Source organism: Cavia porcellus, unplaced genomic scaffold, assembly GCF_034190915.1.
Source record: "Cavia porcellus strain 051 isolate PalLab524CR breed Dunkin Hartley unplaced genomic scaffold, mCavPor4.1 scaffold_16, whole genome shotgun sequence".
In the NCBI taxonomy this organism is placed as follows: domain Eukaryota; kingdom Metazoa; phylum Chordata; class Mammalia; order Rodentia; family Caviidae; genus Cavia; species Cavia porcellus.
This window is the reverse complement of record NW_026947499.1, coordinates 862053-889269: the sequence shown is the minus strand read 5'-3', so window position 1 is coordinate 889269 and position 27217 is coordinate 862053. Positions and strand designations below refer to the sequence as shown.

The window sequence follows — 27217 nt, the reverse complement described above, 5'->3', positions numbered from 1 at the left end:
GGGTGGTGGTGAGTTCCGTGCATACATCATTCAGGGCCAGACTGAGCTACCCGGCCCATGGGGTGACCGGCACTGTGTGTGGCCTAGTGATGATGCTGCAAATCACCCCGCCCTGGGGATGCCCCACTGTCAGGCTGTCCTCCTGGAGGTGGCGCCGTGGCACCACTCACCATGGCCCCGATCCAGGCATCCAGGGCCTGCAGGTCTTGTGGTCAGGTTGCATCAGCCAGGCAGCCCAGACCCAGCGCAACCACCCCTGCCTGGACCTTGTCCCCCCCCCCCCCCCGCCGGCAATGCCCTGGCCTCACCGTGGGTGACATCTGGGCTGGCACTTGGCCCACACACCTCAGTTATGCCACAGCAGGTCACTGGGCATCTCGTGGGTGTCCCAGGGTCCTTTGGGGCACACGGCAGGACAGGCCGCCCACCCGCCCTTTGCGTGCACACAGCCCTTGCACAGCTTTTCAGTGTAAAACACGGGTCATCTTTACAACCGGTGACCGCCAGCCCTGGTTCCAAGACGCTCGGCACCCCCACAGGAAACTACCCACACCCACTTCCTCCCTCCCTGCCCATCACACCTCTCTGCCTCTGCCCCACAGAATGGCGCTGCACCTGCCCTTCTGTGTGTGCAGCCCTGCTACCCAGTGGGTCCTCCACTGTGCAGTCTGGTCGCTCTTCAGGCCTGCGTTGTACTCCGAAATGCCAATCCCCCCAGCCTATGTGCTCTACCTGTTCCTCAGTGAGCACCTGAGCTGTTCCCCACTTTTGACTTGAAAAAAAATTTCTTTTTTTTTTTTCAGTTATTTGAGACCAGGTCTCGATATGTGGTCCAGATGGGCCTTGAACTCACTATGTACCCCAGGTAGGTCTTAAACTCACAGTGATGCTCATGCCTCAGCCTCCCAGGCACTGGGATTACAGAAATGCACCACCATGCCTAGCTTCTGGGAAAGAATCCCACTGTAAATCTGTGGCCAATTTAGCAGATCTCAGATTTGAGCAGCGTGGTGGTCACACCTGTAATCCCATCACGTGGGAGGCTGAGACAGGAGGGGCACTGGGAGTCCCGCCTGAACTGTATAGCCAGACCCTGTCTCCCACGTTTTAATAAAAACCACCTAAACTTCACCTCGTGTGGGGCCTGCAGCTCCCTTGGGCCCACGTCCGGAGGGACAAGCAGGTTGCAGGAGGCCCTGGGCCCTGGAACCCATCCACAGGTGGGTCTGTCTTTGAGGAAGGAGATCTGGCCTCCGAGGGGGGCAGCCTGACACCCACTGTGTTTCACTGCGTGGCACCAGCCATCCCAAGAACCAGTGACAAAGATTTACAGGAAATTGGGGCTGGGGATTTAGCTCAGCGGCATAAGCGCCTGCCTTGCAAGCAGGCAGTTGTGAGTTTGATCCCTGGTACTGATAAAAAAAAAAAAGATTTAGAGGAAATTTATTTTTCTTTCTTTCTTTTTTGGGTAGGCCAGCCTTGGGCTTGCAGTCCTCCCTCCTCAGCCCTTGAGTGGAAGAGAGGATTCCAGCTGTCCGGCTCTGGAACAGCCAGGGCTTCATCGAGATGCCATGGGAGAGCAGCTGGGGTTCAAGGACAGGCGGGGACCAGAGAAAGCAGAAAGCAGGCTGGGGTGCAGGGCGGGCACGGCGCGTGCCCGGGGAGGGTCCTGGGTCACGCAGGGCTCTCCCTGTGTGAGGCGGGGCTGGCACAAGGGGAGGACGTCAGGAGTCCTCGGAAGGATTAAAGGACCCAAGAGGTGGCACACGCCTGTGCTCCCAGCACTCAGAGGCTGAGGCAGGAGGATCACTGAGAGTTTGAGGCCAACCTGGGCTTCAAAGTGAGCTCAAGGCCGCCTGAACTGCGCAGCCAATACCCAGGCCCTGGCAGGACTCTCCCTCACGTGCCAGTGGCAGTTGCCTTATCTCTTGAAGGTCACTCACGGGCTGAGTCCCAGCGCGGGACCAGACAGGAGTACGAGCCCCTCCATGAGGAGCCCCAGCCCGAGCCGGGCAGGGCTCAGTGCAGGACAGAGGCCTCCGTCCTCACACCACCCACGGCTCCTGCGAGGCCCTGCTCCCCGCCTGGGAAGCAGCTGGGCTTTGCTGGCTCCTGGCGGTCAGTGAGGATGGCTTGGTAGGTAAGTGGCCACTCAGAGGAACAGCATGGCCCTGGAGGGAGACGCACCTGGCGATCCAGCTGGACACAGTAATGGGGCTTGGACATGACTACAGGCCACAAATGGTGGCACAAGCCTGTAATCCCAGAACCCAGGAGGCTGAGGCAGGAAAATCATCTAGAGTTCAATGCCAGCGTGGGCTACATAGTGAGAGTCTGCTTTATTTCTTTGGTACTCAGAATTGAACTCAGGACTTTGTGCTTACCAGACAGGTGCTCATCCCTGGCCCAAGACCATGTTTTTTGATTGACTGATTTATTTGTTTTTGGGGTACCAGAGATGGAACTCATAACCTCGTGTTTGCCAAGCAGGTGCTTACGCCGCTGAGCTAAACCCACAGCTGAGAACCTGTTTTAAAAAACCTAAATAAATCCGTAAGTTCTCATTTCCTTGGCTCCTTTTGGCCTATTTTATCTCACTCCCCAGATGCGGGGCCACCGCTGTCTGGGAGGAGCGAGGGCCTGTGCCCCCCACATGGCTCTGTGCGCCCCGCCACGAACGGCCTTGGGGGCCCTGACGACTTGTTTTCAGCCCTGGGATGGGACCCAGGGCCTTTGCCCAGAACTCTGTCACCAGCCCTTTTTAAATTTTGAGACAGTCAAGCACATTTTCCCAGGCTGGGCTTGAATTTACAACCCTCCTGCCTCGGCCTCCCAGAGTGCTGGGGTAACGGTGTGCACCGCCACCCCGGCCACACTAAGGTACATTCACTTTGCTTTATGTTCTGCTTTGGGGTGGTGGAGCTCAGGCTCTGGCTGCCCACTCAAGGCCGCCAGCGCCCTGTCCCCAGGGGGCTGTGTCCTGTTGTTCAGGTGGTGCAAGTTCAGGCTCTCACCCAGCCCGGGGGTGGCCCTCGGACTCCGCCTGGGCACAGCAGGGACCCCGAGGCCTGGGGGCTGGGCTGGCCACTGATAGTGCCCGATTCCCATGGGGTGGCGAGCTTTGCAAGGACACTGGGCCCTCGGCCTCCCTGGGCTCAGATTCTGGAGCCGAGACTCAAACCCAGTGCTGCACCCACACTCTGTGGAGCGCCAGCCAGGCTGATGCCACGGATGAGTGGGCCAGTGGAGTCAAGGTCTCCATTCCAGGGGTCCTCGAGCCTCGGGTGTCCGAGTCTCCTGTCCCCCGTCTCCCGTCCTCAGGTCTTGGCCCCTGTGTTGTGTCCCTGTGTCTCTGGGTCCTGGGTCCTGGGTGCCTGGGCTCTGGAGCTTGGTTCCAGTCCGAGGCCCTGAAACCACATAGAACAAGTGAGCAGGTTGTGGCTGGTGAGCTGTGCGGCTGCCAGGAGGAGCTGTGCCAGGGCCCAACCTGCAGGCCACAGCTCGGCTCCTCGGGCTGGGTGAGGCCTCCTCCGGGCTCCCAGACCCTCGAGTCTGGCCTGGCAGCCAGGGTGGGGACAGCCGCTCCCGAGGTGGCCCTCTTACTGCTGTTTCAGTGTGGGCCCTGTGGCAACCAGGCAGAGGGACCAGAAGCAACATGGCGAGTAGACAGCAGGACGGGCTGGCCCCAGCCCAGACCCAGATCTTGGGCCACTGTGCCCCCAGGCCCTTGCAGATTCCAGCCCGGCAGCAGCTCTGGCAGCTGCCCTGGCTCTGGGCCTTCCGTGTGTCCCGAGGCGTGTGACTGCGGATCCCCTGCTGGCTGTGCCTGTCCACTGAGTGCCCTAGTGAGCAGCAAAGGCCCCCAGCACTCTGAGACTCAGCCAGAGGTAGGGGTTCAAGGACAAGGCCAGGGCCAGGCCGAAGCTGGACCCAGCCAGGTCAGCCCGGGGCCACTGAGTCCCCCCATCTCCTCCGGCCCAGCACCCACTGCTTCCCGCGGTGCCGGCCAGTGGGCGAGCCATGCCACCACCTCCTCCTCACCCCAGCTCAGGACACAGGCTCAGCCTGTGCGAGCCCAAACCACCAGCACCCACGGGGCCCATTTGAGGAGTCCACTCCGGGAACCCAAAGTGCAGGGTAAGACAGTAACAGCCGGGCAAAAAGGGAACCAAACAAATCATGCTTCCAAACATAAAAACTAGCTTTGACATGGGAGCCCAGCTCATTTCTTCTCCTGAAACACAAGCCTGGGCTGCCGCCCCAGGACCAGCCGCTTCCCCGCTCTGAGCGACGAGTCCCAGCGCTGGGCCGCGCACAGGTGGAAGGGTAGCCCTGATGCCAGCCTGGCCAGGACGGGTCACCACCTCCCCAGATGAGAGCCCTGGCCCTGGCTGGCCCGGCCTCATTCCCGAGGCGAATTCTGCTGTCTCCTTGACCCCCCCGCCATCACCCACTGTCCTGCAGGTCCGTTTCCACCATGCGAGGTGGGGTTCTCGCTTCAGCTTCGGGGCGCTCAGAGCGAGCGGGGACCCAGGGCCTGCCACTCCTGCACCTTCCACAGGAGTAGGGCCGCCATATGCCGCTTCCTTCTGGGTCCAGCTTCTTTTCCTTTTTTGTGTATGTAGCCCAAATTGGCCTCCAGCTCAGAGGCCTCCTGCCTCAGCCTCCCAAGAACCGAGATAATAGGGGTTCACCACTATGCCTGGCTGTTTTTGGGTTGTGTGTGTGTGTGTGTGTGTGTGTGTGTGTGTGTGTGTGTGTCTTTTTGAGACAGGGTCTCACTATGCAGTTCAGGCTGGCCTTGAGTTCACTTTGTAGCCCAGGCTGGTCTCGAACTCCCAACGATCCTCCTGCCTCAGCCTCTCAAGTGCTGGGATTACAGGCGTGAGCCACCACGTCTGACTTTTTGTTTGTTTTTTGAGATAGTTTTGCTATGTAGTTCAGGCTGGTCTCAAATTCACAGTGATCCTCCTGCCTCAGCCTCCACCACACTGGACTGTCTGGTTTCTTTTACCCACAGTGTGGCTGGTCTCAGTGATTATTTCTCTTTTTCTTTTTTCTTTTGTCAGAGCTCCGGGGATTAAACCCAGGGTCCCTTTATAACTGAGCTATGTCTGTCTCCTGCGCTTCTGACCATCACAGCAGCCCAGGGAGTGGCTGGGATCACAAGCCTGAGCCAAGATCCCTGTCTCAAAGCTTTTTTATTGGGAGGGAGGGGGGTCTCGACCTGCAGTTCAGGCTGGCCTTGAGCTCACTGTGTAGCCCAGGCCATTATTGAATTTGCAGTGATCCTCCTGCCTCAGGCTCCCAAAACCTGAGCTTACCGGAGTGCTTCACCGCGCCCAGCCTTCAGTGCTTCTTTTAAAATCAATTTTACCAACCAGGCATGGCTGTTCACGCCTATAATCCCAGTATTCTGGGAAGTTGATGCAGGAGAATTTCAAACTCCAGCTGGGTGATTTAGAAACAGTGAAACCCTCTCTGGAAAGACAGAAAGGACTGAGGGCTTGGCTCGGAGGTGAAGCACTTGCCCTAAGGTACTGCCCAGGGTTCAATTCTAGTACAAAAGGACCCGTTTCCGAGGGAGGGGACAGATGTGACCTCCCTTGGGCTGGGCCCAGCCGGCTTCCTTCCCTTCTTCCCCAAGCCCTGCCCGCCCCCCAGCCCCAGGCTCTGAGCCACTCTCCCCTCCCCAGGCTGTTCAGATTCTGCATCCGGGCAAGGCTGAAGTTACCTGGGCTAGCAACTCCTACAGCAGTGTGTGCCCTATCCCAGAGTTCTTGGTTGGGTCCTGGTGTCGTGCCCATTTTCCAGGGAGGGTAATTGAGGCTATGAGTTGGTCCTGTGCCCTGGAGGTTCCCAGCAAGGCACCCTCTTGATTCCCTTCTGCCACCAGCTCCGCCTCTGGCCCTGGGCTTTCTGCCGCTGTCCACCCGTTTGTTTTGTAGCCCCAGGGACCTCTGAGACTCCAGCCAGTGACGCATGGCCCTGCCACTTCTGGACATTTCATAGAAATAGGATCCAACGATTGCCACACCCTCCCATGTCTGGCTTCTCCTTTCCTGCTTCTGTCCACGCTGAGTTCCATCTACAGGCCCCCAGTTCTCTTTATTTTGAGACAGGGTCTCACTAAGTCACCAAGTCACCCAAGCCGGCCACAGTGGGGTCCAGGCGTGTGCTCCACCCGCTCTCTGGGGGAGTGACCTGGACCACCACACTGCTGTCCCTGGCTGTCCTGCCTGATGGGCAGCACCACCCAGAGGACCCTGGCAGGAGGGCCGCACAGGTGATAGGCTGCTGCCCCAGTTCTGTGGCTTCCAATCTCCCCAGATGCAAACAGGCAGAGGTCTGGGCTGTGTTTGCCGCCTGTCATCTGCATGAGTGAGGGGGTCCTGCCGCCCCACATCAGGAAAGCACAGGGTAACTGCCTGAGTGAGCCCAGAGGGCTATTCCTGTGCAAGGCCAGCGATGCATAGAGGCCTCAGCAGGGTTAGCCGTGGAAATGCAGATCACCACTGGGAGGATCCTGCTTCACACCTAGGCCTGCTATTTATAAAACAAACTGGCCAGCTGGGTGCGGGTGACACTCCCCTGGAATCCCAGCACTCCTCAGAGAGGTCGAGGCAAGAGAATCACAAATTCCAGCCCAGCCTGGGAGGCTGTGTCTCAAAATAAAAAATAAAGGCTGGGGGTGATGGTGTGCTGGGAGGCTGAGTCAGGGGATTGCTGTGAACTGGAACACAGCATGGGCTACACAATGAGACCCTGTCTCCAAATATGGAGACACTTACACATACAAGAAATATCAAGGGGCCAGCATGCAGCTCATTGCCAAGGTCCTGTTATCAGTCTCTGGTATCTATCACCAACAAAACTCAGAGCAGCTTGGGGTGCTGCCCTGTGGTATAGTGTTTGGCTGGCTCCAAGGACTGGGTTTGAGCCCCAACACCAAAAAATAAATGAAGAAAAAACGAAAAAAAGCCAGGTGCACCCAGGAATGTCTGTGGTGCCATCAGTTAGGAGGCGGAGGCCCAGCCTGGACTACGCGGCAAGACCCTGTCTTCCAAAAAAACAAAAGAGGCTGGGGTTTAGCTCAGTGGCATAAGCAAATGCCTGCTAAGCTCAAGGTCTTGGGTTCGATTCCTGATACCAGGAAAAAATAGAAAAATAAAAGATTCTTTTAAAAACACACAGAGAGAGAGAGAGAGAGAGAGAGAGAGAGAGAGAGAGAGAGAGAGAGATGCCCGAGACACAGAAGGAGGAAGGGACCTGAAGGACACACCTACATCTGTCTCCTTGGCACTGAGGCCGGACCCACAGGGGTCCGGCTGGGGTCCTGTGCAGCAGGTGCAAAGTAAACGTGTTCTGGACAAGGACAGCGGTGTGGAGCCTGTGTGCTTGGCACCACTGACCTGTGGACTTAGAGTGCCAGACCTCTCTTTTTTTAGTTCAAGGGTCAGGGTCTCATTAAGTTGATCAGGCTGGGTTCAAATTTGAGATCCTTGGGGTTGGAGATTTAGCTCAGCTGCATAAGCGGCTGCCTTGAAAGCATGCGGTCCTGAGTTCAATCCCCAGTACCAATTTAAAAAAAAAAAAGAAAGGCTTATAATACAAATTTGAGATCCTCCTGCCTCAGTTCCTCCCATAGGAGTGGATTACAGATATGTGGCCCCACATGTGACTAAATTAATTTATTGGTCTTTTTTTAGCATTGGTAAACCCAAGGTCTTGACCAAGTGCTGTATACTGAGTACATTCCTAGCTCTGGTGTGTGTGTGTGTGTGTGTGTGTGTGTGTGTGTGTGTGTGTGTGTGTGTAGTGTATGTGTGGTTCAAGAGAGGGTCTTCCTATGTAGCCCACACTGGCCTCAAACTCACAGCAGTCCTCCTGCCTCAGCCTCTGGGGTCTAGGATTGCAAGCATGTGCCACCAGGACTGGTTCCTGTTACCATCCTCATCCCTCCCTCTGCGTAGAAGCTCTGGAAGCCAGGTCTGCTCCCCCCAGCCCACACTGAGCTCCTGGCTCTCTGCCCCACTCGGGTGGGCACTCAGTGACACCCAGTGACCATTGTGAAGAATGGCAGGGCCACGTGGCCAGCAGCTGACCATGTGGCCTCAGCTGCCTTTTCACCTGGACAGCCCAGCACTGGGCCAGCTGCCCTCTGCCCTTCCAGCCTCCCATCCAGGGTAGTGCACCCCTTATCCTCAGGCCCGAGGCCAGGGTGGCTGGCTACCTCCCAGGGCACAGAGCTATGTGCCTGGGAGCCTGCCAAGAGGCCCCGGCCTTGTAGTGACCTGATGGTGGGGCGGAAGGTGGGGGGGAGGAGGTAGAGCCAACTTTTGCTTCTACTGAGGGCCGGGTGGGGGTAGTGAGGATTATTTAGAATTACACCTTTGCAAATGAGGCCATAAAACCAGTTTAAATGCAGCTGTTTATGGTGGCCCATAATCCCAGCCTTCAAGAGGCTGAAGCAGGAGCATCATACCATGAGTTCAAGGACAGTCTGCACTATTATTGAGACTGAATCTCAAAACACAAAATGATGCCAGCTATGGTGGTGCATGCCTGCAGAGTTTGAGGCAGGAGGATTGCTGCAGGTTAGAAGCTGTTCTGGGGCACTCAGTGATTTCTTTCTTTCTTTCTTTCTTTCTTTCTTTTTTTGGTACCAGGGATCAAACTACAGAGTGATTTCAAGGGGAGCATGAACTGCATAGTGAAACCCTGTCTCAACAGGACAAAAGAGAAAAGAAGAAAACAGTTAAACTTGTACAGCTCTGCGCAGCGGAACCGGCTGCCTCTGTTGCCGGGTTCTGTCCCTAAAGTAAGCTGTAGACAGCTTTCAGTGTGGGAATCCTGCCAGTTTCTTTTGCCAGCTGTGGGCCTTGGGCACATCCACCTAACTCCATCATCTGTAAAGTTGGGGTAGATCAGCAAGGGCCCCATGGAACCAGAACAGATCAGTACCTGGGAGCGAGGGCGGGGCTGCTGATTTGGATTTGGCTGTATCACTGGTGAGCACCCTGCTTGTGCTCTTCCCTACACAAACACAGAAGGGCCGGCCACTCTGCCCAGAGGCTGTGCTGGATCTAACACCTGACTTCCCTGACCTCTCCTCTAGGGCAGATGGATGGGCTCTTTCCTAAGGCTTTTTTGGGGAGGGGGGTGGGGGTTACTGGGGATCGAACTCACAACTTTGCACTTACCAAAGTGCAAACACTTGAGCCACTGAGCTAAATCCCTGGCCCCTTCTTTCCCAAGTGTTTTTTTTTTTTGTTTGTTTGTTTGTTTTGAGACAACAGTTGGGCCTAGCCTTGAGCTCACTTTGTAGCCTAGACTGGTCTCACTTGCAATGATCCTCCTGCCTCAGCCTCCGGAGTGCTAGGATTACAAGTGTGAGCCACCATGCCCGGCTTACTTCCCGAAGTTTTAACAACATTCTGGGCTTAGGATTCAGGGTTCATCGAAGGCATCTTTCCTTATATTTTAGGTTCTGGGGTCAAAGCTTGGTAAGCACATGCTGCACCTTGGCACAGCCAATGCACTTCACTGCCCAGGGTCAGGCCTCGGGCATTGCCATATGCAGGTGTTCAAGGCGTGTTCTGTGGGCCAGAGAAAGGGGACCAGACAGATGGCAGAAGGTAAGGCCGCTGCACACAGAGGAGTTAGCAACGGAGGACCGCGGAGATCGAGGGGAACCTGGGTCACCCACTACGCTCCTCGACTCCCAAGGCCAGCTCCAGCCCCGCCCCTCAAGTAGCCCCGCCCGGACACCCCCCACGGACACGCCCACGGAAAGATCAGCCCAGGCCGGGCAATTGCTAGGCTCGATCGCCCTCTAGACCCGCCCCTTCCAGGCCTCCACTCCCACCTCCCGCGCCTCGGGCCTCAAGTTCCCGCCCATCGAGGCCCCGCCTCCAAGTGGGCTACGCTACCGACTGGCCCTGCAGGCCCAGCCCGCCGCCAGCCCCACCACTCACAGGGTTCCGTTCCTCGAGACTCCGCCCACTACCAGGCCCACCACTCACTGAGTCCGGACCCGCGAGGCCCCGCCCCACCCTAGCGCGAGTCTCCTTAGGCCCCGCCCAACTCCCCGCCCCCGCGCAGTGCGGCTGCGCCGGCGTCTCAGGTTCAGAGGCCCGGGCGCCGCGGCTCTTTTGTTTCCCAGCCGGGCCGCGAGCGGTACTCGCGGTCTGAGTCGCGTCTAGCCGGAGTCGGGCCGAGTCGGAGCCGGAGCCAAGTGGAGTGGGAGCCAGCGTAGGAGCCAGCTCGGCCTGTCCGTCCAGGAGTGCGCCGGCGGACCCCTGCGAGCGCGGCGCACGGCCCTCCCTTCGGCCCGCGGGGCTGGGACCCGGCCCGGGCCTGCCCGATGGGGCGCGCGGCCCCAGCGATGCACTCGCGCCCCCGGCCCCGCGCGCCCGGCCCGCCCTCGGCCCGCGCCTCCGCCTGAGCCCCGCGCCCGGCCCGGAGACCCCCGGCCTGCACCCTTGGTCTCCCCGCGCGATGGAGCCCGGCCGCGGCGGCGTGGAGACCGTGGGCCGCTTCGAGTTTTCCCGCAAGGACCTGATCGGCCACGGCGCCTTCGCGGTGGTCTTCAAGGGCCGCCACCGCGAGGTGGGTGCGCGCGAGACCTCGGCGCGGATCTCAGTCGTGGAAACTCGCCCTGGATCCTGTCCTAAGGACCCCCCAGCTTTGGAGACCCCCCCCCCAAGAGCCAACCTGGCGTTGTGCTCAGGAACCCAGCTCCAGAAATTACGTTTGGAACCCTCTTTCCCCGGGGATCCCAGCCCCATCTGAGAGTCTTGTCTGGGCTGCCTCTGGGAACCCACTCCGGGACCGTACCAGAGCCAGGGGAGGGGGGTCCTCAGCCTTGAAAAGCCACGCTTGGTTTTCCAGAAGCATGACCTGGAGGTCGCGGTCAAGTGCATTAACAAGAAGAACCTGGCCAAGTCCCAGACGCTGTTGGGGAAGGAAATCAAAATTCTCAAGGTGAGCTGGTACCCTGAGAGGGGAGGGGAGTGGGCCAGCCCTTACCTGGATTGTGAGAAACTTGGGTTTCTGTCCCAGGAGCTGAAGCACGAGAACATTGTGGCACTGTATGACTTCCAGGTGAGGCCTCTGGCTGGCGACCGGTGTGGGGGAGGGGCGGTGTCACCCTGTCTGACCCATCCCAGCCTCTGAACGGTGGAGGCCCTTGATGGTCCCAGATGGATATAACTGGGTGGAAGGAGCCAGGCACCCCAGCGTGAAGCTCTGAGCCCATCGGGGCCTGGAGACTTCTGCACGGGTCTGGTCTAGCTTCCCTGGGTGTTGGACCTTCCCCAGCTTGCCTGGCTGCCTGGCTGGGGAGGGCAGGGACCTCATTGGTGTTGTGCTGACTGCTTGGGCGCCTCTACCCGCTGGGGACCCCCTTCTCTGTCTGACCCAGTGGCCTGGGCTGAGATTGGCATCCCAGGCGGGCCCACCTGTCTGGCCAGTGGCTTGTTTGTTGACACTGTTCCAGTGGCTCGGCATTGGCCCGAGCCTCCCTGCGTCAGAAGGGGAGGGGGAGGGGCTGCCGGAGATTTCCTTGCTGGCTCTTGGTGCTGGGCCTGCTGGACACATCTCTGCCGGATGAGGCCACCTCAGGCCTGGCGGGCCCCAGCACGCCAGCCTGCAGCTCAGCCGGCTTCCAACGCTGTGCCCCTGCCGGGCCCCAGGGCCTGTGGAGCAGAGCTGAGGGCCCTGGGTGCCTGGCCTTGGGACCAGGAGCTCGAGGCGCAGATCTGCCAGGCAGAATGCTGACTAATGGTTTTGAAACCTGTTTACTGGGGCCACGGGACCAGCCCTGGCTGAGGGAAGTTCCCAGCGGGTGGCTGTGTGTTTTGGTGGCCTCCACCCTCCTCCGCTGTCAGTTTTGCTGTGGCCTTGGGGGCTGACACGTCACGTATAGGCGGGGCCAGGTCTAGTGTGACAGGGTGTACCTGAAAACTGCCAAAGACATTGTGTTCTGGGTCCAGGAGGCCACCCCGCACTCTGCCCTCCCCACCTGCCTTCCTTCCCTGTCCCGAGCTGTTTCCCCTGCTTCCTCCGGGCTCCATCCTTCCTCTCCCCCTCCTGGTACCAGGTGCCTCCAGCAGGACCTGAGGTACCAGGCAGCCTGTCCTGCTCTGGAGCACACTGCACTGTGCCCAGTGGCTCTGGGTGGGCCCAGGGGAGGGCAGATGGTGTCAGCTGGGCTCTACTGACCGGCCCACAGTGTCTGCTGTCTGGCTGGACACACCTGACTCTGGGCATAGCCACTTCCTCCAGGGTTGGCAATGTTGTGGCTTCCTCTGCCCAGAGGAAGTGCTGAGAAATGCCAGCCACAGCCTCTCCTGGCTTTGGGGTCACTCACCCCATGGTGCGTGGAACTGCCCCATGTTATAACTTTTGTTTGGGACTAGCACAGGTACCAGAGATAGAGGATTTGCATTTATGTATTGGTATTTTGAAACAAGGTGTCACTGGATAGCTCAGGCTGGCCTTGAACTGTGTGCCACCATGCATGCCCAGTGATTTGATTTTTTTTGTTTGCTTTTTTTCTTTTCCTTTTTTGAGACAGGGTTTCACTAGACTGGCTTTGATCTGTGTAGTCCATGCTGGCTTCAAATGGTGGCAGTCCTCTCTGCCTTCCTCCAAAGTGCTAGGATTACAGCCAGCCAAATTTGTTTTTAAGGGCAGGTGATTAGGGGGTGGTGACCCATGCCTTTAATTTCAGCCCTTGGGGAGGCTGAAGCAGGAGGATCATCATTAATTCAAGGCCAACCTGAACTGTACAGTAAAACTTAAGTCTCAGAAAAATACAGGTGAACAATGATTGGGCAAGGATGTCCCAGATTACCAGAAGGGAAAACAGTCAGAGGCACACTGTCCTCCTCCGGATGCTTCTCTCCTCAGACACCTTGTGTATTTGAACTGGAGACGACCACGTGCACCCTTGCGGCCACACCTGCTGCTCTCACGCCACTGTGTTCATTTGCGCGTGTGCGTGACAGCTGTGCACTCCTCCCCCCTCGCTGGGGCTCCAGTCGGGCTCTGCCATGCACATGTCTGGTTCGTGACAGCACACTGGCCGCAGGGACCCTAGGAGGTGTCAGCTAATGTCACATCTATGTTTGTGGCTGCCATTGCCGGCACCTGGCACCCATGACCTCACCTGTGGTGGCTGCTGAAGGACAAGGGCTGTTCCGGGACGCAGCCTGCCTGTGTCCTTGGTCTGAGGGTGGATTCCTGAAGTCCTCCTGATGCCTGCGCCTGTGGTTGTGTTTGGTGGCTGGGGCCAAGGTGCCCCCGAGCCCTAGCTGGTGGTCAGGGCGGCCCTGGCTCAGCGTCCAGGCACCTGTGAGGCCTGGTCAGGGGCCCCTTCCTTGGCACTTGACTTCCTGGCCAGTTGTGCAGAAGACTTGAGCCACTGTGTGTTCAGCGTCAGCACTAACTGTGCTGTGTACACATGGGTGTCGGTGAGCTGAGGGCTGTAGAACAGAACCCACAGCGCTCTCCTGCCTCGGCCTCCTGAGTGCGGGGGTCATAGGCGTGTACCACCATCCTGGCCTGTTTCGTTCTTGTGTTGGTGTGTCCAGCTTTTCTTAGCGTTGAGGATGGAACCCAAGGCCTTGTGCATGCTGGACTCCAGTCTTCCCCTCTGAGTTGGCAGGCTGCGGGCTCCTCCTCAAGGCCAGCATACTGGCCTTGAGGCAGTGCACCTGGGCCTGCAGACTGACCCCCCCCCCCACACTAAGAGTTGCCTGTGCTGACCTGAGTCCTGGGCAGTGCACCCTTCCCAGAGAGCAGGTGGGGGTGTAGGCCCTGAGAGTAGGGGTGTGATGCGGTCAGGGGGCCAGCAGTCTTTCAGCTGTCTGTGGCTGCAGGCTTCCACTCACATGGGAGTGTACCGTGTCAGTGTCCTGTTTGTGGACCACAGAGAGATGAGTGTTTTATGAATCAGTCTGTAAACACAGCAACAGTGGTGAGTACAAAGCTCAGGGTAAGACAGGTGCCTGATGAAGTGGGCACCGGTTAGGAAGCATGGAGCCCAGAAAGCTGGCCCCATCCTCCTGGGTCTGCCATTGTGGTGCTCCTACCCCCTCTTCTGTGTCCCTCTGCCAGCTGCCGTGCTGGTCCTGGCACTTCGTAGAGGTGGGGCTGCAGCCTTGTGGGGTGCTGTATCTGGTGTCGCCGCGTCTCGCTGGTGGCCACACCCTGTCCTCCTGTAGGGCTGCCTGCATGTCAGCCCACTTGGGGCCTGGTAGCCAGGGTGGCCATACCTTGCTGAGAGACTTGCTGCCCATGCTCCTTGTGCTGGTGGTGTCCCCTGCACGTCCTGCCCCAGCCCGCGCCACTGCTGTGGGTTAGCAGGTCTGGGCTTGGGACCAGGGGAGACATCCTGCCAGCACTGCTCCGGGCCGTGCTGGAGCCGGGTGGGCCTTCCTCATGGGCAGGTCGCCTCACTTCCCTTCTGCGGCACCCGGAAGAGCAGGAAAGGGGTGGGTAGGTGGTGGCTGTGCCCATCCCTAGGCTTTGCCATCCTCGATGGCTACAGCTCTGGAGGAATGAAGTAGGTCAGCACCTTTCTGCCTGCCCGCCCACTGGGCCAACCAGGATCACCAGACTGGAGTGGGCCAGTGAGGGTGGGGAGCCAGGATCCTATTAAGCAAAGCACCTTAAGGCCTAGGGCAGGCAGCTTCTACGTGCCCAAATGCCCGTGCCCACGCGGATGACCTGTGCAGCTGCCCTGCCAGGAAGCTGGCTTCCGCCTGGCGTGGTACTTGTGGAGGTGGCAGCCCTGTCTTCAGGGCAGTGGCCCTGTTGTCCCTCTCAGGCTTTGTTCTGTTGCCAGGAGCCTCCATGCACACAGGCAGAAGCCTCAGGGTCCCCGTTGGAAGGCCGGGAGTGTGTCCGAGGCCCAGCAGCCTTCTGTCCCCTTGCTGTTCCCTTTGAGAGGCTTGCGTGTCTGCCACCGCCCCAGCCCTGCCTGTGGTCTTTAGTGGAACAGGGCTCCAGGTGGGCTTGAGGCTGGGTGGAGCAGGGAAGGCGCTAATCCATCTGTCCCCAGTCTTGGGCCCTGGAGAGCCACTCTCACAGGAGGGTGCCCATGTGGCTACAGAGACCCTGGCAGTGCCCTCTGTCCTGGCACCCTGGTGGCCCTGGGGCCTGGCTTTTCCCACCGGTCCTCCTGGGTGGCACTGTAGTCCTAGGGCACAGCCCTTGGCTTGGCATTGGTTTTGAGGCTGTGGAGGGTGTGCGAGCTGACCTGCCTAGGCTGGCCCTCAGCTTTCAGCTGGGCACATCACTGGCTCTGTGTGGCGGCACTGTGCTTGCTTCTGATGTGGGGCTTGCAAGAGGTGGATGCGAGGTCCCGATCTGGATCCTGTGAGGCCAGGACCCTGCACTGTTTTTCTCCTATCCCCACCTGACTTTGGGTCTGCAGAGCTCTGCTCTCTGAACTTGTCTTTGGGGGACACTGGAGGCTGCTGTTGGGAAGCAGATGATTCCTGAAGTACTGGCCAGCAGCTCAGGGAGATAGCTGTGTCCCCTGGAAGGCAGGCTCAGGTCCCACCCCTCAGCCTCTGACTGTGTCCATCCCAGGTCAAGTGGCCAACACTGGCAAGGGATCAAGGTCCTGTACTGGGACCTCCCTGAGGTGGCAGGGGACAGAGGTGGGTGCTGCCGCCCCTGAAGCTGTTTCTGGGTTTTGTCTCTGTCACTTTTTGGCCCTGGGCTCTCTCCTGGATCTGACATCTGTCCTGAGTCTCTGTGCCACATCCTGGACCTGACCCTCTGAGCCCTGCCCTTGGGACTCCCTAGCCAAGCCACACCTGCCCAGTGTTATCTCTCTCCCGTAGCTTCCCTGGAAGATGGGGTCGGGTGGGGCTGAGACCCAGCAAGGTCAGGCTGGGACAACGGGGATGGGTGGGGCAGGGCGGGGACATTCCCTCTGGGGATGTCCCTGCCTCTAGGCTGAAGTCACCTCTTGGCCTTCTAGCTGTGTCCTCAGCCTCCTGTGGTTGGGTGCCTGGCACACACCAGAGGTCCTGTGGCCTGGCAAATGGGAGGCAAGGTGGCTTGCACCTGGGGCTGGCAGGTGGCAAGGCTGCTGCTGTATGCCAGGCTGTGTGCCTGACCCCATAGGCCCCTGATACGCCCCTCACTGTCCCGGGCACCAGATCCAACATGAGCTTGGGCTTCGTGAGCTCAGCCTGCTGCCCCACGCTGGAGCTCGGGGAAGCCGCATGGAGACAGCGAGCAGGGTGTGGATCCGCGGGCCTCGTGGCTGCAGGGTTGGTTTAGCATTTTTTGGCATTGGCAGAACTGCCAGGTGGCTGTGAAGACCCTCTCTGCACGTGGACTTATTTGCAGACTGGACAGGTCCAGGTCCCTGGCTTGTCGGGCCTGGGCATCAGTGGCCTCTGAAATTTCCAAGAGTGGGTGTTTGTGCTGGGAGTCGGGTGCTGTGGAGGGCTCTCCTTTGCCATGTGCACACTGCCTGAGGTCGACCCTAAGCAGAACAAGGACGGGTACCTTGGGCTGAGGCATGGGGTTGGTGGCTGGGTGCCCTGGTGCTGACTCGGCCTGGTAGCTTGAAGCCCTGATCTGGTGGCATCTCTGATTCCGGGGGCCGGGAGTGCCTGCGTCTGAGATCACAGCCAGCCCTCCCTGTCTGGCTCCGTGCATCTGCTGGTACCCTGTGACTGGAGTCGTGGAGGCCTGGCTTCCTTGGAGGCCACTGCTGTGGTTGCTCACATGCAGGATCTCTTTGTTTTGGCTCTGTGGTGCAGGTTGGACCGAGGGCTTAGCACTGAGCTGCACATCCAGCCCTTCATTTACTAGGGACTCACTAGGTTACTGAGTTGCCCATGCAGGGCTCTGTCTCCCAGAGTGCTGATCCACACCTGTCCCAGGCCACATTTCAGTTGGAGTAGGCAGAAGACATGACAAGTACCCGCTTCTAGAGTTGGCCTGGCTGTGTTGGCTGTGCCCCAGTACCCGGGAGGTAGGTGTGCTTAGGGCACCCAGAGTGGCCCATCCCTCATAGCCTTTTTCTGTCCTGCAGGAAATGGCCAATTCTGTCTACTTGGTCATGGAGGTGAGCCCAGGGACCCTGGCAGCAGGGCAGGGCTGGGCTGGGCCGGGCTGGGCCGGGCTGGGCTGGGCTGGGCTGGGCTGGCAGCCTGGCTGTGTTTTAATGCTCATGCCTGTCTTCCTTCAGTACTGCAATGGTGGTGACCTGGCCGACTACCTGCACAGTGAGTGATGCCCCTGCGGGTGGTGGGAGGGCCTGGCCAAGCAGCTCTTGCTGGCTGGCAGCATGAGGTTTGTCTTCTGGTGCCCTGAGGTGGATGGGAGGGACCTCACCACGCTGGACCTGACCACCACCGCCCACCGCAGGACTGGGGTACACTCTGCTTCAGGGTCTTATTCTGGGCCAGGCAACGGGGTGGCTGTGTGGAAGGTGTGAGGCCCCCTCCACCTCAAACAGGAACACAGCAAGCAGGGGTGGCAGGCAGTACTGCAGGACCTGTGGGCAGGCAGAGTTCCGAGGGCTCTGGCCTGCACACGTGGGGTTGGGGTCATCATCTGTTCTGGCCCTCCGGCTGTGACGGCAGAACGCCTCCGTGCAGGGTATATAATCCAGGGCTACACAGGGCTTGCTCCCCTGTGGCTCAGCACCCCCAGGCGAGGCTTCCCATACCCGATTCTGGAAGGTGCCGGGGTGGCTGTCTCTGCTCTAAGGCGGTTCCCTCTGCTGGGGGCGCTCAGCTGTCCCTTGTCCCCCATTCCTGACACCCTGGCTTGTGGCTGGGCCGTTGGATGCACTCCTGCTGGAGGGGAAGCAGGGTCCCCAAGAGGGCACTGCCTCATCCCCACATGTGTTTCTGATGCCCAGCTTCTCTGCCCTGCCTCTGCCGGGCTGTGCTGGGCGCCCCTGAGCCTGCCTCTGCCTGCAGCCATGCGGACCCTGAGCGAGGACACCATCCGGCTCTTCCTGCAGCAGATTGCTGGTGCCATGCGGCTGCTGCACAGCAAGGGCATCATTCACCGCGACTTGAAGCCGCAGAACATCCTGCTGTCTAACCCTGGGGGACGACGCGCGAACCCCAACAACATCCGGGTCAAGATTGGTGAGTCCCGGATGTAGCCTGCCGCAGGGCCCCACAGGGGCTGTCTGTCCACTGCTGCCCTGACGCACCTCTCTCTGCAGCCGACTTTGGCTTCGCCCGCTACCTGCAGAGCAACATGATGGCGGCCACGCTGTGCGGCTCCCCCATGTACATGGTACGTCCCTCTGTGCCCCGTGAGTGCACGGCCTTTCTGGGCCTCCCAGTGTCCGCTCCGTGGCACTGTTCTGGGTCATGGTACTGCCACAGCACCAGCCTGTCCTCTGACCACAGGCTCCTGAGGTCATCATGTCCCAGCACTATGACGGGAAGGCAGACCTGTGGAGCATCGGCACCATTGTCTACCAGTGCCTCACGGGCAAGGCCCCGTTTCAGGTGGGGGCAGGGCCGCCGAGGCCTGGCACTGAGCTGGGTGCGGGGTGTGGCATGTGTCCCCGAATATTGGCCTGTGTCTTCTACAGGTGCCCAGTGAAAGGGGCCTGAGGGCATTAGCTCCAAACCCTGGGGTGTGGGGTATAGCTCTGCTCCTGGCATTGTCAGACCCCACCAGTGGCAAGGGAGGGTACAGCGTGCCATGGGCACTGGGCTGCCTGTGGCCCAGTGGGGCCAGCTGGGGACCCAGACCCAGCAGAGTGGGTCCCGTGTGCCAGGCTGCCGTAGGGGCTGGGCTCACGCCGTTGTCCCCGCAGGCCAGCAGTCCTCAGGACCTGCGACTGTTCTACGAAAAAAACAAGACACTGGTCCCTGCGTAAGTACCCCCTCCCCTGGGCGTCACCCCAGCAGCCCCTGCCCCGATGCCCCAGGCCCATCACTTCATGTCTCTGCCCTCCCAGCATCCCCCGCGAGACCTCGGCTCCCCTGCGGCAGCTGCTCCTGGCGCTGCTGCAGCGCAACCATAAAGACCGCATGGACTTCGGTGAGCCCCGAGGCCCAGCCAGTCCCCCTGGGGTCCATGGAGGGTGGGTGGAGGTTCCCAGACACTTGGTGGCCCCGCCCCAGCCACGTGGCTGCAGCCTGGTCTGACCATGGGGAGCCCAACCTGACCAGGTGGGACCCCAAGGCCAAATTCTGGGGCCGCCTGAGGCTGGCTTTCTCCCACAGATGAGTTTTTCCACCACCCTTTTCTGGACGCCAGCGCCTCTGTCAGGAAGTGTGAGTGCTGGTGGGCTGGGCCTGCTGGTGGTTGAGGGAGGCATCTCATGCTGGGTGGGGATGGTCATGGTGCGGTGGTTGGGGTTGAGGCTGATGCCACCTTGTGCTGGCCATGACAGGATGATGGGGCCACAGAGGGTCTGCTGTCACAGTCATGGGTCGGGGTGAATGTCTTTATGCTTCAGGGCTGGGGTACTGAGAACCATACTGCAGGGGCTAGGCCTGGGTGCACCTGCCCTGGGGAAGTGGCTGTCCCCTGTGCAGGGTGGGACAGCACGTCCCACAGACGCTCTCGCCCTCCACAGCCCCGCCCGTGCCTGTACCCTCCTACCCGAGCTCAGGGTCCGGCAGCAGCTCCAGCAGCAGCTCCACCTCGCACCTGGCCTCTCCTCCGGTAAGTGGCCAGACCTGGGGACAGCACAGCGGTGTCTGGGGCCTCGCCCAGAGCACGTGGAACCCTGCCCGTGGGTCAGGCATGGTCCCCTCTGTGGGGAGGGGCGATCCACAGAGACCCTGTCTATCCACTTGTCTGCGTGACACTGGGCTCCGTTATCCTGTAGTCGCTGGGGGAGATGGCACCACTGCAGAAGACGCTGACCTCCCCTGCAGATGCCACTGGCTTCTTGCATGGCTCCCGGGACTCGGGCGGCAGCAGCAAGGACTCCTGTGACACTGATGACTTTGTCATGGTCCCTGCTCAGTTCCCAGGTCAGGGGAGCACGGGGTGCAGTGGGCTTCTGGTGGGTTCCTGCTTGTGGCTGGGGTCTGTGTCTTGGGCATAGACAGGCAGGGTCACCGCAGGGTCCTCCCGGGCTGTGTCTCCTGCCCCCACTCTGCTGTCCTCAGGCCCCCACACCTGTCTTCCTGATCCAGTTTTGGCCATGGTGTCTGTAGGTTCTCCCCTGGCAAAGTCTGGTCCTGCCACAGCTCCAAGGTGGCAGGACAACCAATGATGGTCCACTCACAGTGGGCAGGAGCCGGACTTCACAGTGTGGGGAGGGGCATGCTGGGGGCCTTGGCCTCCCTGCCACCCTGGAGCCTGTGAGGGCAGATGAAGGGCATAATCCTCAGTGTGTGCCTTCATCCCCACCTGTACTATGCTGCCGGGCCCCACCCTAGAGCCACCGAGCTAGTGGCTGCTGCCTTCAGCGGCCCGCTCTGGGAGAAAGGAAGTAGAGCTCAGCATGGGGAGCCCTGTGGTGAGGTGAGCTCTGGGGGGCCGTGGACATTTGGCCAGATGTTTTTCTGTCCCTGCAGGTGACTTGGTGACCGAGGCAGCCAGTGCCAAGCCCCCGCCCGACAGCCTGCTCTGCAGTGGGTGAGCATACAGCCCTTTATAGAGGGAACGGTGCCTTCAGAAGGGCTGCTGACCCCTGCCTGGAGAGGTGACCAGGAGGGACCAGTAGCCCAGTGCCGTATATCTGTTTCCTCTGCCTTCTGCCCTGCAGGAGTTCGCTGGTAGCCTCTGCCGGGCTGGAGAGCCATGGCCGGACACCATCCCCATCCCCGTCCTACAGCAGCTCACCCAGTCCCTCAGGGTAAGCAGGGCGCTGCTGAGGGGATGGGCAGGGCTGTGGGCTGGCTACCCTGCCTGGCAGGGCTGGTTTGGTCAGAGGCCCTGTGTGCTCCTCGGGAGGTGCAGATGCAGTGGGTGTGGACAGAACAGGCCCTGGGGTGCCTCCCTACTCTGAGCCCTCCTCTTCCCCACAGCCGGGCTGGCACCTTCTCCAGCAGCAGGTACGGCGCCTCGGTCCCCATCCCCGTCCCCACTCAGGTACACAACTACCAGCGCATCGAGCAGAACCTACAGTCGCCCAGCCAACACCACACCCCCCAGTGAGTGTCCTTGGCATGGCATGGCACAGCTAGCCCTCATGTGTCTGGCTGTGTTGGGGAGAACCCTAGGTCATCCGTGGCTCTCAATGGGTGTAGCACAGGGCTGGAGCCTCACTGTCTGCCCTGTCTCCAGGTGCTCTGCCAGCCGCAGGTCGGGTGGCACCAGCCCCCTGGGCTTTGCCCGGGCGAGCCCGTCACCCCCATCCCATGCTGACGGCGCTATCCTGGCCAGGAAGTTGTCTCTGGGTGGGGGCCGGCCCTTCACACCATCCCCACAGGGTGAGTGCAGCCTTAGTCTGGAGGGTGGGGTCAGCTCGGAGACCCCTGTGTCTGCCCACCGTGACTGTAAACCTTGTCTGTCCCCAAGTGGGAACCATCCCTGAGCGGCCTGGCTGGAGCAGGGCACCCTCTCCGCAGGGAGCTGAGGTGTGGGCTGGCAGGTCCCCGAGACCAGGTGGGTGCAGCCCTGCTGTGTTGTCCTGGATGGAAGGGTGAGGGCTTCAGGAGCAGGGCGGTGACACTCGGTCACACTGTCTCTGGGCCCTGGAGGTCTGCTGACAAGCCTGTCCTGCTCCCAGGCTCTTCTGTGCCGGAGCACTCCCCCCGCACCCCTGGGCTGGGCTGCCGCCTGCACAGTGCCCCCAACCTGTCAGACCTGCGTGTCATCCAACCCAAGCTGCCCAAGCCCCCCACGGACCCACTGGGAGCTGCCTTCAGCCCCCCGCAACCCAGCCCACCACCGGCCGCTTCCGTGCTGCAGTCCTGCCGGCTCACCCCACGCGGATCGCCCAAGCTTCCCGATTTCCTGCAGCGGAAGCCCCTACCCCCCATCCTTGGCTCCCCGACCAAGGTAATGCTTGCCACAGTTTCCCAGTGCCCAGGAGCTCTGAGTCCCAGAGGGTGACCAGACCCCTGCTTCCAGGCATGGCTGCGCCCTGGGCATCCCTGCGTGTGGCCGTGGGTGGGAGGTCTGGAGCGCCAATCCAGTGCCCTGTGGAGGGTCTCAGGCTGGGCCCTGTGGCCAGTGCTCTCCATGCTGGGTCCCTCCAGCCACCCTTTTGAAGGAACATCAGGTCTCTGTGTCCTTGTGGCATGTGGCGTTGGTGTATGGGGCCTTCCCTTCCCAAGGTTGTGGCCCAGGCTGGGTGCAGAAAGCCACCTTGGCAGATGGACTGCTACTCTGGGGACAGCCACATTTCCTTGTCCACGCAGAGGCCCTCAGACCCAGCCTCATCGTGGTGTGGGGGGGCCTTGGCTTGCACATGGGGCTGTGGCAGGTGGGGCATCGTTGTTGTGCCCCTTTTAGGCCATACCCTCCTTCGACTTCCCCAAGGTCCCCAGCTCTCAGAACCTCTTGGCTCTGCTGGCCCGACAGGGCGTGGTGGTGACACCCCCCCGAAACCGGACGCTGCCTGACCTCTCAGAGGTGGGGCCCTTCCAGGGACAGCAGCTGGGCTCTGGCCTGCGGCCAGCTGAGGACACCAAGGGCCCCTTTGGCCGGTGAGTGGGGCAGGTGGGAGGTGTGTGCCAGCCTTGTTCTGCACCTTCGTGGTTCTGGGTGGCCGGCTCACAGCCAGCTGCCTCGTTTGCCTGCTGGAGATGGCTGGTGACAGGATGTTGGGCCGGTGGGCAGCCAGGCCCAGTACTTGAAGTGCCCTTCCCTTCTCCAGGTCCTTCAGCACCAGCCGCCTCACGGATCTGCTGCTCAAGGCTGCATTTGGGACGCAGGCCTCAGACTCGGGCAGCACGGACAGCCTGCAGGAGAAACCCATGGAGATTGGTGGGCCAGGGCTGGCCAGGGGTAGGGAGTATGTTCAGACTTGAGTGGACCCTGACCCCTCCCCTCTCCCCTGTCTCCCAGCACCCTCTGCTGGCTTTGGAGGGAACCTGCACCCAGGAGCCCGTGCTGGGGGTGCCAGCAGCCCTGCCCCTGTGGTATTCACAGTGGGGTCACCTCCCAGTGGGACTACGCCGCCCCCTGCGCCCCGCACCCGCATGTTCTCAGGTGAGGCTGGACTGGGCCACCATGGCTGCTTGGTGGCACTGAACCCTGCTCAGTGTCAGGTGATTGGGGGATGCCCACAGTGGACCAGGGCAGGGGTGTCCCCAGGACGCAGGCCCTGTCCAGGTCGCCAGCCTCTTTGTCTCACTGACCTGAAAGGCTGTGCTGTGCTGGCCACACCCTGGGTTTGAGCACAGCAAGCTTCTTCCTATGTCCAGGACCGGATGGGGTCCCGGGGTCCAGTCTTCTGGCTTCATTGGGCGGCTGACTGAGGCATCGTAAGCCTTGGTGTGGAGTTCAGGGTTGGGACCTGGGGTGGGGCGAGCAGGGCAGGCACCATCCCAGCCATATCTCCCACAGTGGGCTCCGCTGGGTCCTCTGCCCGCCACCTGATGCCCGGGGCCTGTGGGGAGGTTGCCCCCGAACTCACTGTTCCCAGCCACTGCTGCAGCATCAGTGACCCCCTGTCGGCCCACCTGGAGGGGGCTGTGACCTTTGAGGCCCCTGACCTGCCGGAGGAGACACTCATGGAGGTGAGGCCGGCCCGGGGGCCCGGGGTGGGGGGTGCCCACCGGCTTGCCGGCCACCCACCCCAGCCGCTGCCTCTGTGCCCTAGCAAGAGCACACGGAGACTCTGCACAGCCTGCGCTTCACACTGGTGTTCGTGCAGCACGTGCTGGAGATCGCGGCGCTGAAGGGCAATGCCAGTGAGGCGGCTGTGGGCCCCGAGTACCAGCTGCAGGAGAGCGTGGTGGCTGACCAGATCAGCCTGCTGAGCCGCGAGTGGGGGTACGTGTACCCTGGGGGCCTTGGGGGCTGTAGGTGGGCAACACCTCCTGACCTCCTGTTGCCCTGCAGCTTTGCGGAGCAGCTGGTACTGTACCTGAAAGTGGCCGAGCTGCTGTCCTCTGGCCTGCAGATGGCCATTGACCAGATCCGGGCCGGCAAGCTATGCCTGTCTTCCACCGTGAAGCAGGGTGAGGGCGGACGAGTGGGCAACTGGGGAGTTGTGGGGCAGAGGGTGCCTACCTGGGTCCCCCGGTGGACTGCTGAGTTCCAAGTGCCAAGGGCTGGGAGAGCTGGTGGGCGGCAAGCAGGGAGCTACCCCAGCCCTGGACCTGCGGGCGAGGACCTCAGTCCCAGCCATGGCTCCCTGAGCCCCACTCCTCCAGTGTCCAAGCATCCTGGTCCCTGTAAGGCAGGGAGCTGACCGTATCCCCCTGCAGTGGTGCGCAAGCTGAACGAGCTGTACAAGGCCAGCGTGACGTCCTGCCAGGGCCTGAGCCTGCGGCTACAGCGCTTCTTCCTGGACAAGCAGCGGCTGCTGGATGGTATTCATGGCGTCACTGCTGAGAGGCTCATCCTCAGCCACGCCGTGCAGATGGTATGTCCCTGGGTAGGGCCTGTGGCGCCAAAGCAGGGCAGACTCAGTTTCCCCAGCCTCTGGGCCCAGAGACAGGTGATACGCAGCAGTAGGTTGCAGTGTAGGCAAAGATCCAGAAGGCCTGCTTCCTGCAGCCCAGTACCCACCACTGCGTGGGCATTACCAGCGGCTGCTGTTCATGCCGCCTTGTCACCCACGGTGATGCTTAGAGCCAGCTCTGTCCCTTTGCCTGTTGGGCATGCCAGCTGTTCCTGAGCCGGCCTGACGTGCAGGCCACTGGTCCTCCCACGTGTGCCCTGCCTGTGCACAGGCGCCGTGGAGCAGCCCAGCCACCCATCGGGGCCGTCAGTGCCTGGCCCGGCCCAGCTCTGCCCTTGCCTCCAGGTGCAGTCAGCGGCCCTGGACGAGATGTTCCAGCACCACGAAGGCTGCGTGCCTCGCTACCACAAGGCCCTGCTGCTGCTGGAGGGCCTGCAGCACATGCTCACGGACCAGGCTGACATCGAGAACATTGCCAAGTGTGAGTGCGGCATGCTAGAGGCCCTGGCCTGGGGTGTGGGTGCCCCCGCTCACACGCCCGCTTCCTACAGGCAAGCTGTGCATCGAGCGGAGACTGTCAGCCCTGCTGTCTGGTGTCTGCGCCTGACCTGCTGCTGCGAGTCCTGTGCTGGGCTCCACGTGCTGCTGGACTGTCCCCACTGGCCCCTGCGCTGACCCACGGCGCTGCGCTGCCGCCTGGGCCCTGATGGGGCTGTTCAGTGTCCAAGTCCAGCCTGCTGGTTTCCTCCCGCCATGGGCCACAGTGCATCCCCTCAGGCCACCTCCCACCTTGCTGGTGCTGGGAGGTAGTGGGCAGGTATGTGTGGGCACTGCCGCCCTCACACCCAGGGTGATGCTGAGGACAGGCAGGCCCTGAGACATTGCTGATGACTCAAGCCAAAGTGGACTTTTCCAGGCCACTGCCCTTGGCATCCAGCAAAGGGCACGGCCTCTGGCTCCCAGCCCTCTGGGAACCTGTCCCTTGGACCCCCATCCAGCTTTGTAAATCACCAAGCACTTTATGCAGAAAGACAGAGAACCCAGCCTTAGTGCTGTCCCCGTGCAGGCAGCTGGGAACTGTCTCCTCTCGGTCAGTTGTATGTGTGCACATAAGTGTATAAACTATACATAGCCCAGTGTACATGTGCACATAAGTGTATAAAGTATACATATCCCTATGTGTACACGTGCACATGTGTGTATACCTATACATAGCCCCGGGTGTATGTGTGCATATTTGTGTATATCTATACATAGCCCTGTGTGTGTGCCCCTAGGGGCATCAATGTGGCTCTGTGCCCACCATCCGTGTATTTAATATTTTCCTAGGGACAGTGAAACACCAAGCTTTTTAGACCCAAAACAGATGTAACTTTTCACACTTCTAAAAATGTGTCTTATTTTTCTGCAGTTCATTTTTTCTTTAAAGAAGAAAATCTTCAGGTGTTCCACATTATTTGGGAAGCGTAGGGTGGCTGGGGCAGGCCTGGACTGTTACGCACACTGGATGGTGGCAGCAGGAGGTGCCAGCCTGTGGCGGCAGATGTGAGGCCTGCTACCTGCCCTTTTGTGTGTTTGTTTGTTTGTTGTGTGTGTGTGTGTGTGTGTGTGTGTGTGTGTGTGTGTGTGTCCAGAAGGCTGGCTGTCCCACGTCCTGCAGGATGGGCCGTGCCCAGCTGCCCTCCCCAGCTGGAGGCAGTAGGCAGGTCAGGGTGGGTTTTCTGTGCCACAGAGAGAAAAACCCCAAATGCAGAATCCATGGAGCTTTCTTGTTTTTGTGCCCAGTGGCCACCAGAGCCACCAGCTTACCTTCTGGGTGGGCATGCACTGGGTACCTTAGCCCTGCCCAAACCTCGCTGAATGTATCTCTGAACTCTTGCAGGAGGGCCTGTGATCTGTAGTGCCCACTTGAGGGTTCAGAGGTCATGCCACACACACAACACGTTTCTCCTTGCGATACTTGAAATAGTGCCACTGTGCTGGGACACAAGAAAATGCGTCCCCTTCATGGGGATGATGGTCTGTCTTGCCGCCCCTCCGACTCACCTTGCTGCATGTGATGTTAGTATTTATTGCTTTCGGGCCAGCCGGAGCCAAGGCCACTGGGAGGCCGTGCAGGAAGTGCCTCCCGCCTGTTCCCAGAGACTGCCCGGTGGCCACCGTACATGTGGCCAGCTGTGTGCTGCGAGCAGCTCCTGTTCACCCCCGGGGTTGAGCTCGGTGCAGCTGTCTGTTTAATGCGTTTTGTGTGAGTCCCCATCTCATCACGTTGTGTAATGCAGGAATAAACCTTCGGAATTGTTGACTGTGTTGATGCTTATCGCCGTGGCCTGCCCCATCCTTGTCATCCTGTCCTCTCTGCCTAGGTCTGTGCATAGCAGCCAGTGGCAAAGAGGAGCCCTTGGGTCCCATGGTATCCTTGGTGGCTGGCCTGGCCTTGGGAGCAAACCCCAGAGCAACAGCTGGGGCTGCTTTGGGGATGGACAGTTGGGGTTCAGTAATGTGCTCAAACCCAGCACAAACAGCCCCTCCAGGCAGAGGTGAAATGGGAGGACACAGGGTGACAGGCTGGAGGCCCTGGGGACACATGCTCCCAGATGTCCTGCCTGGGGACGGAGCTTGGGACTTCCGCTGCATGGCTCAGAGTGTCTCCCTGCCCTCGCCCTCCAG

General features: G+C 60.3%; 1 protein-coding gene and 1 long non-coding RNA gene across 4 annotated transcripts; one reads left to right on the top strand and one right to left on the bottom strand.

The window, feature by feature from the left end:
• Positions 1-1427: 1427 nt before the first annotated feature.
• Positions 1428-11801, bottom strand: LOC134470589 (uncharacterized). Its single transcript, XR_010039535.1, has 3 exons — positions 11032-11801; positions 10840-10956; positions 1428-3407 (listed from the first exon to the last, which is right to left on the bottom strand). It is a non-coding gene; the product is annotated as an uncharacterized LOC134470589 (long non-coding RNA).
• On the top strand, positions 10092-26850 carry Ulk1 (unc-51 like autophagy activating kinase 1). Of its 3 annotated transcripts, none has more exons than XM_023563628.2 (28): positions 10092-10611; positions 10894-10986; positions 11065-11106; positions 17069-17101; positions 17225-17261; positions 17964-18137; positions 18218-18291; positions 18408-18509; positions 18824-18882; positions 18968-19050; positions 19236-19286; positions 19592-19680; positions 19847-19994; positions 20544-20604; positions 20735-20824; positions 20997-21122; positions 21256-21401; positions 21490-21576; positions 21701-21972; positions 22456-22622; positions 22793-22902; positions 22984-23127; positions 23485-23657; positions 23741-23913; positions 23983-24101; positions 24351-24508; positions 24819-25028; positions 25099-26850. In XM_023563628.2, the coding sequence occupies exons 1-28, from the start codon at positions 10501-10503 to the stop codon at positions 25252-25254; spliced, it is 3288 nt and encodes a 1095-aa protein (XP_023419396.1). In that variant the 5' UTR covers positions 10092-10500; the 3' UTR covers positions 25255-26850. The 3 variants fall into 3 exon arrangements, with proteins under 3 accessions (XP_023419396.1, XP_063081512.1, XP_004999453.2); XM_004999396.4 differs by having other exon boundaries at positions 10094-10611; positions 24893-25028; XM_063225442.1 differs by lacking the exon at positions 11065-11106.
• Positions 26851-27217: the final 367 nt, after the last annotated feature.

Coding starts and splice junctions, on each gene's coding strand:
- Ulk1 (XM_023563628.2), top strand. CDS start 10,501: ATGGAGCCCGGCCGCGGCGGCGTGGAGACCGTGGGCCGCTTCGAGTTT. Junction 19,995..20,543: donor GGTCCCTGCTCAGTTCCCAG/GTCAGGGGAGCA, acceptor CTGTCCCTGCAG/GTGACTTGGTGACCGAGGCA. Junction 24,509..24,818: donor TCAGCCACGCCGTGCAGATG/GTATGTCCCTGG, acceptor GCCTGTGCACAG/GCGCCGTGGAGCAGCCCAGC.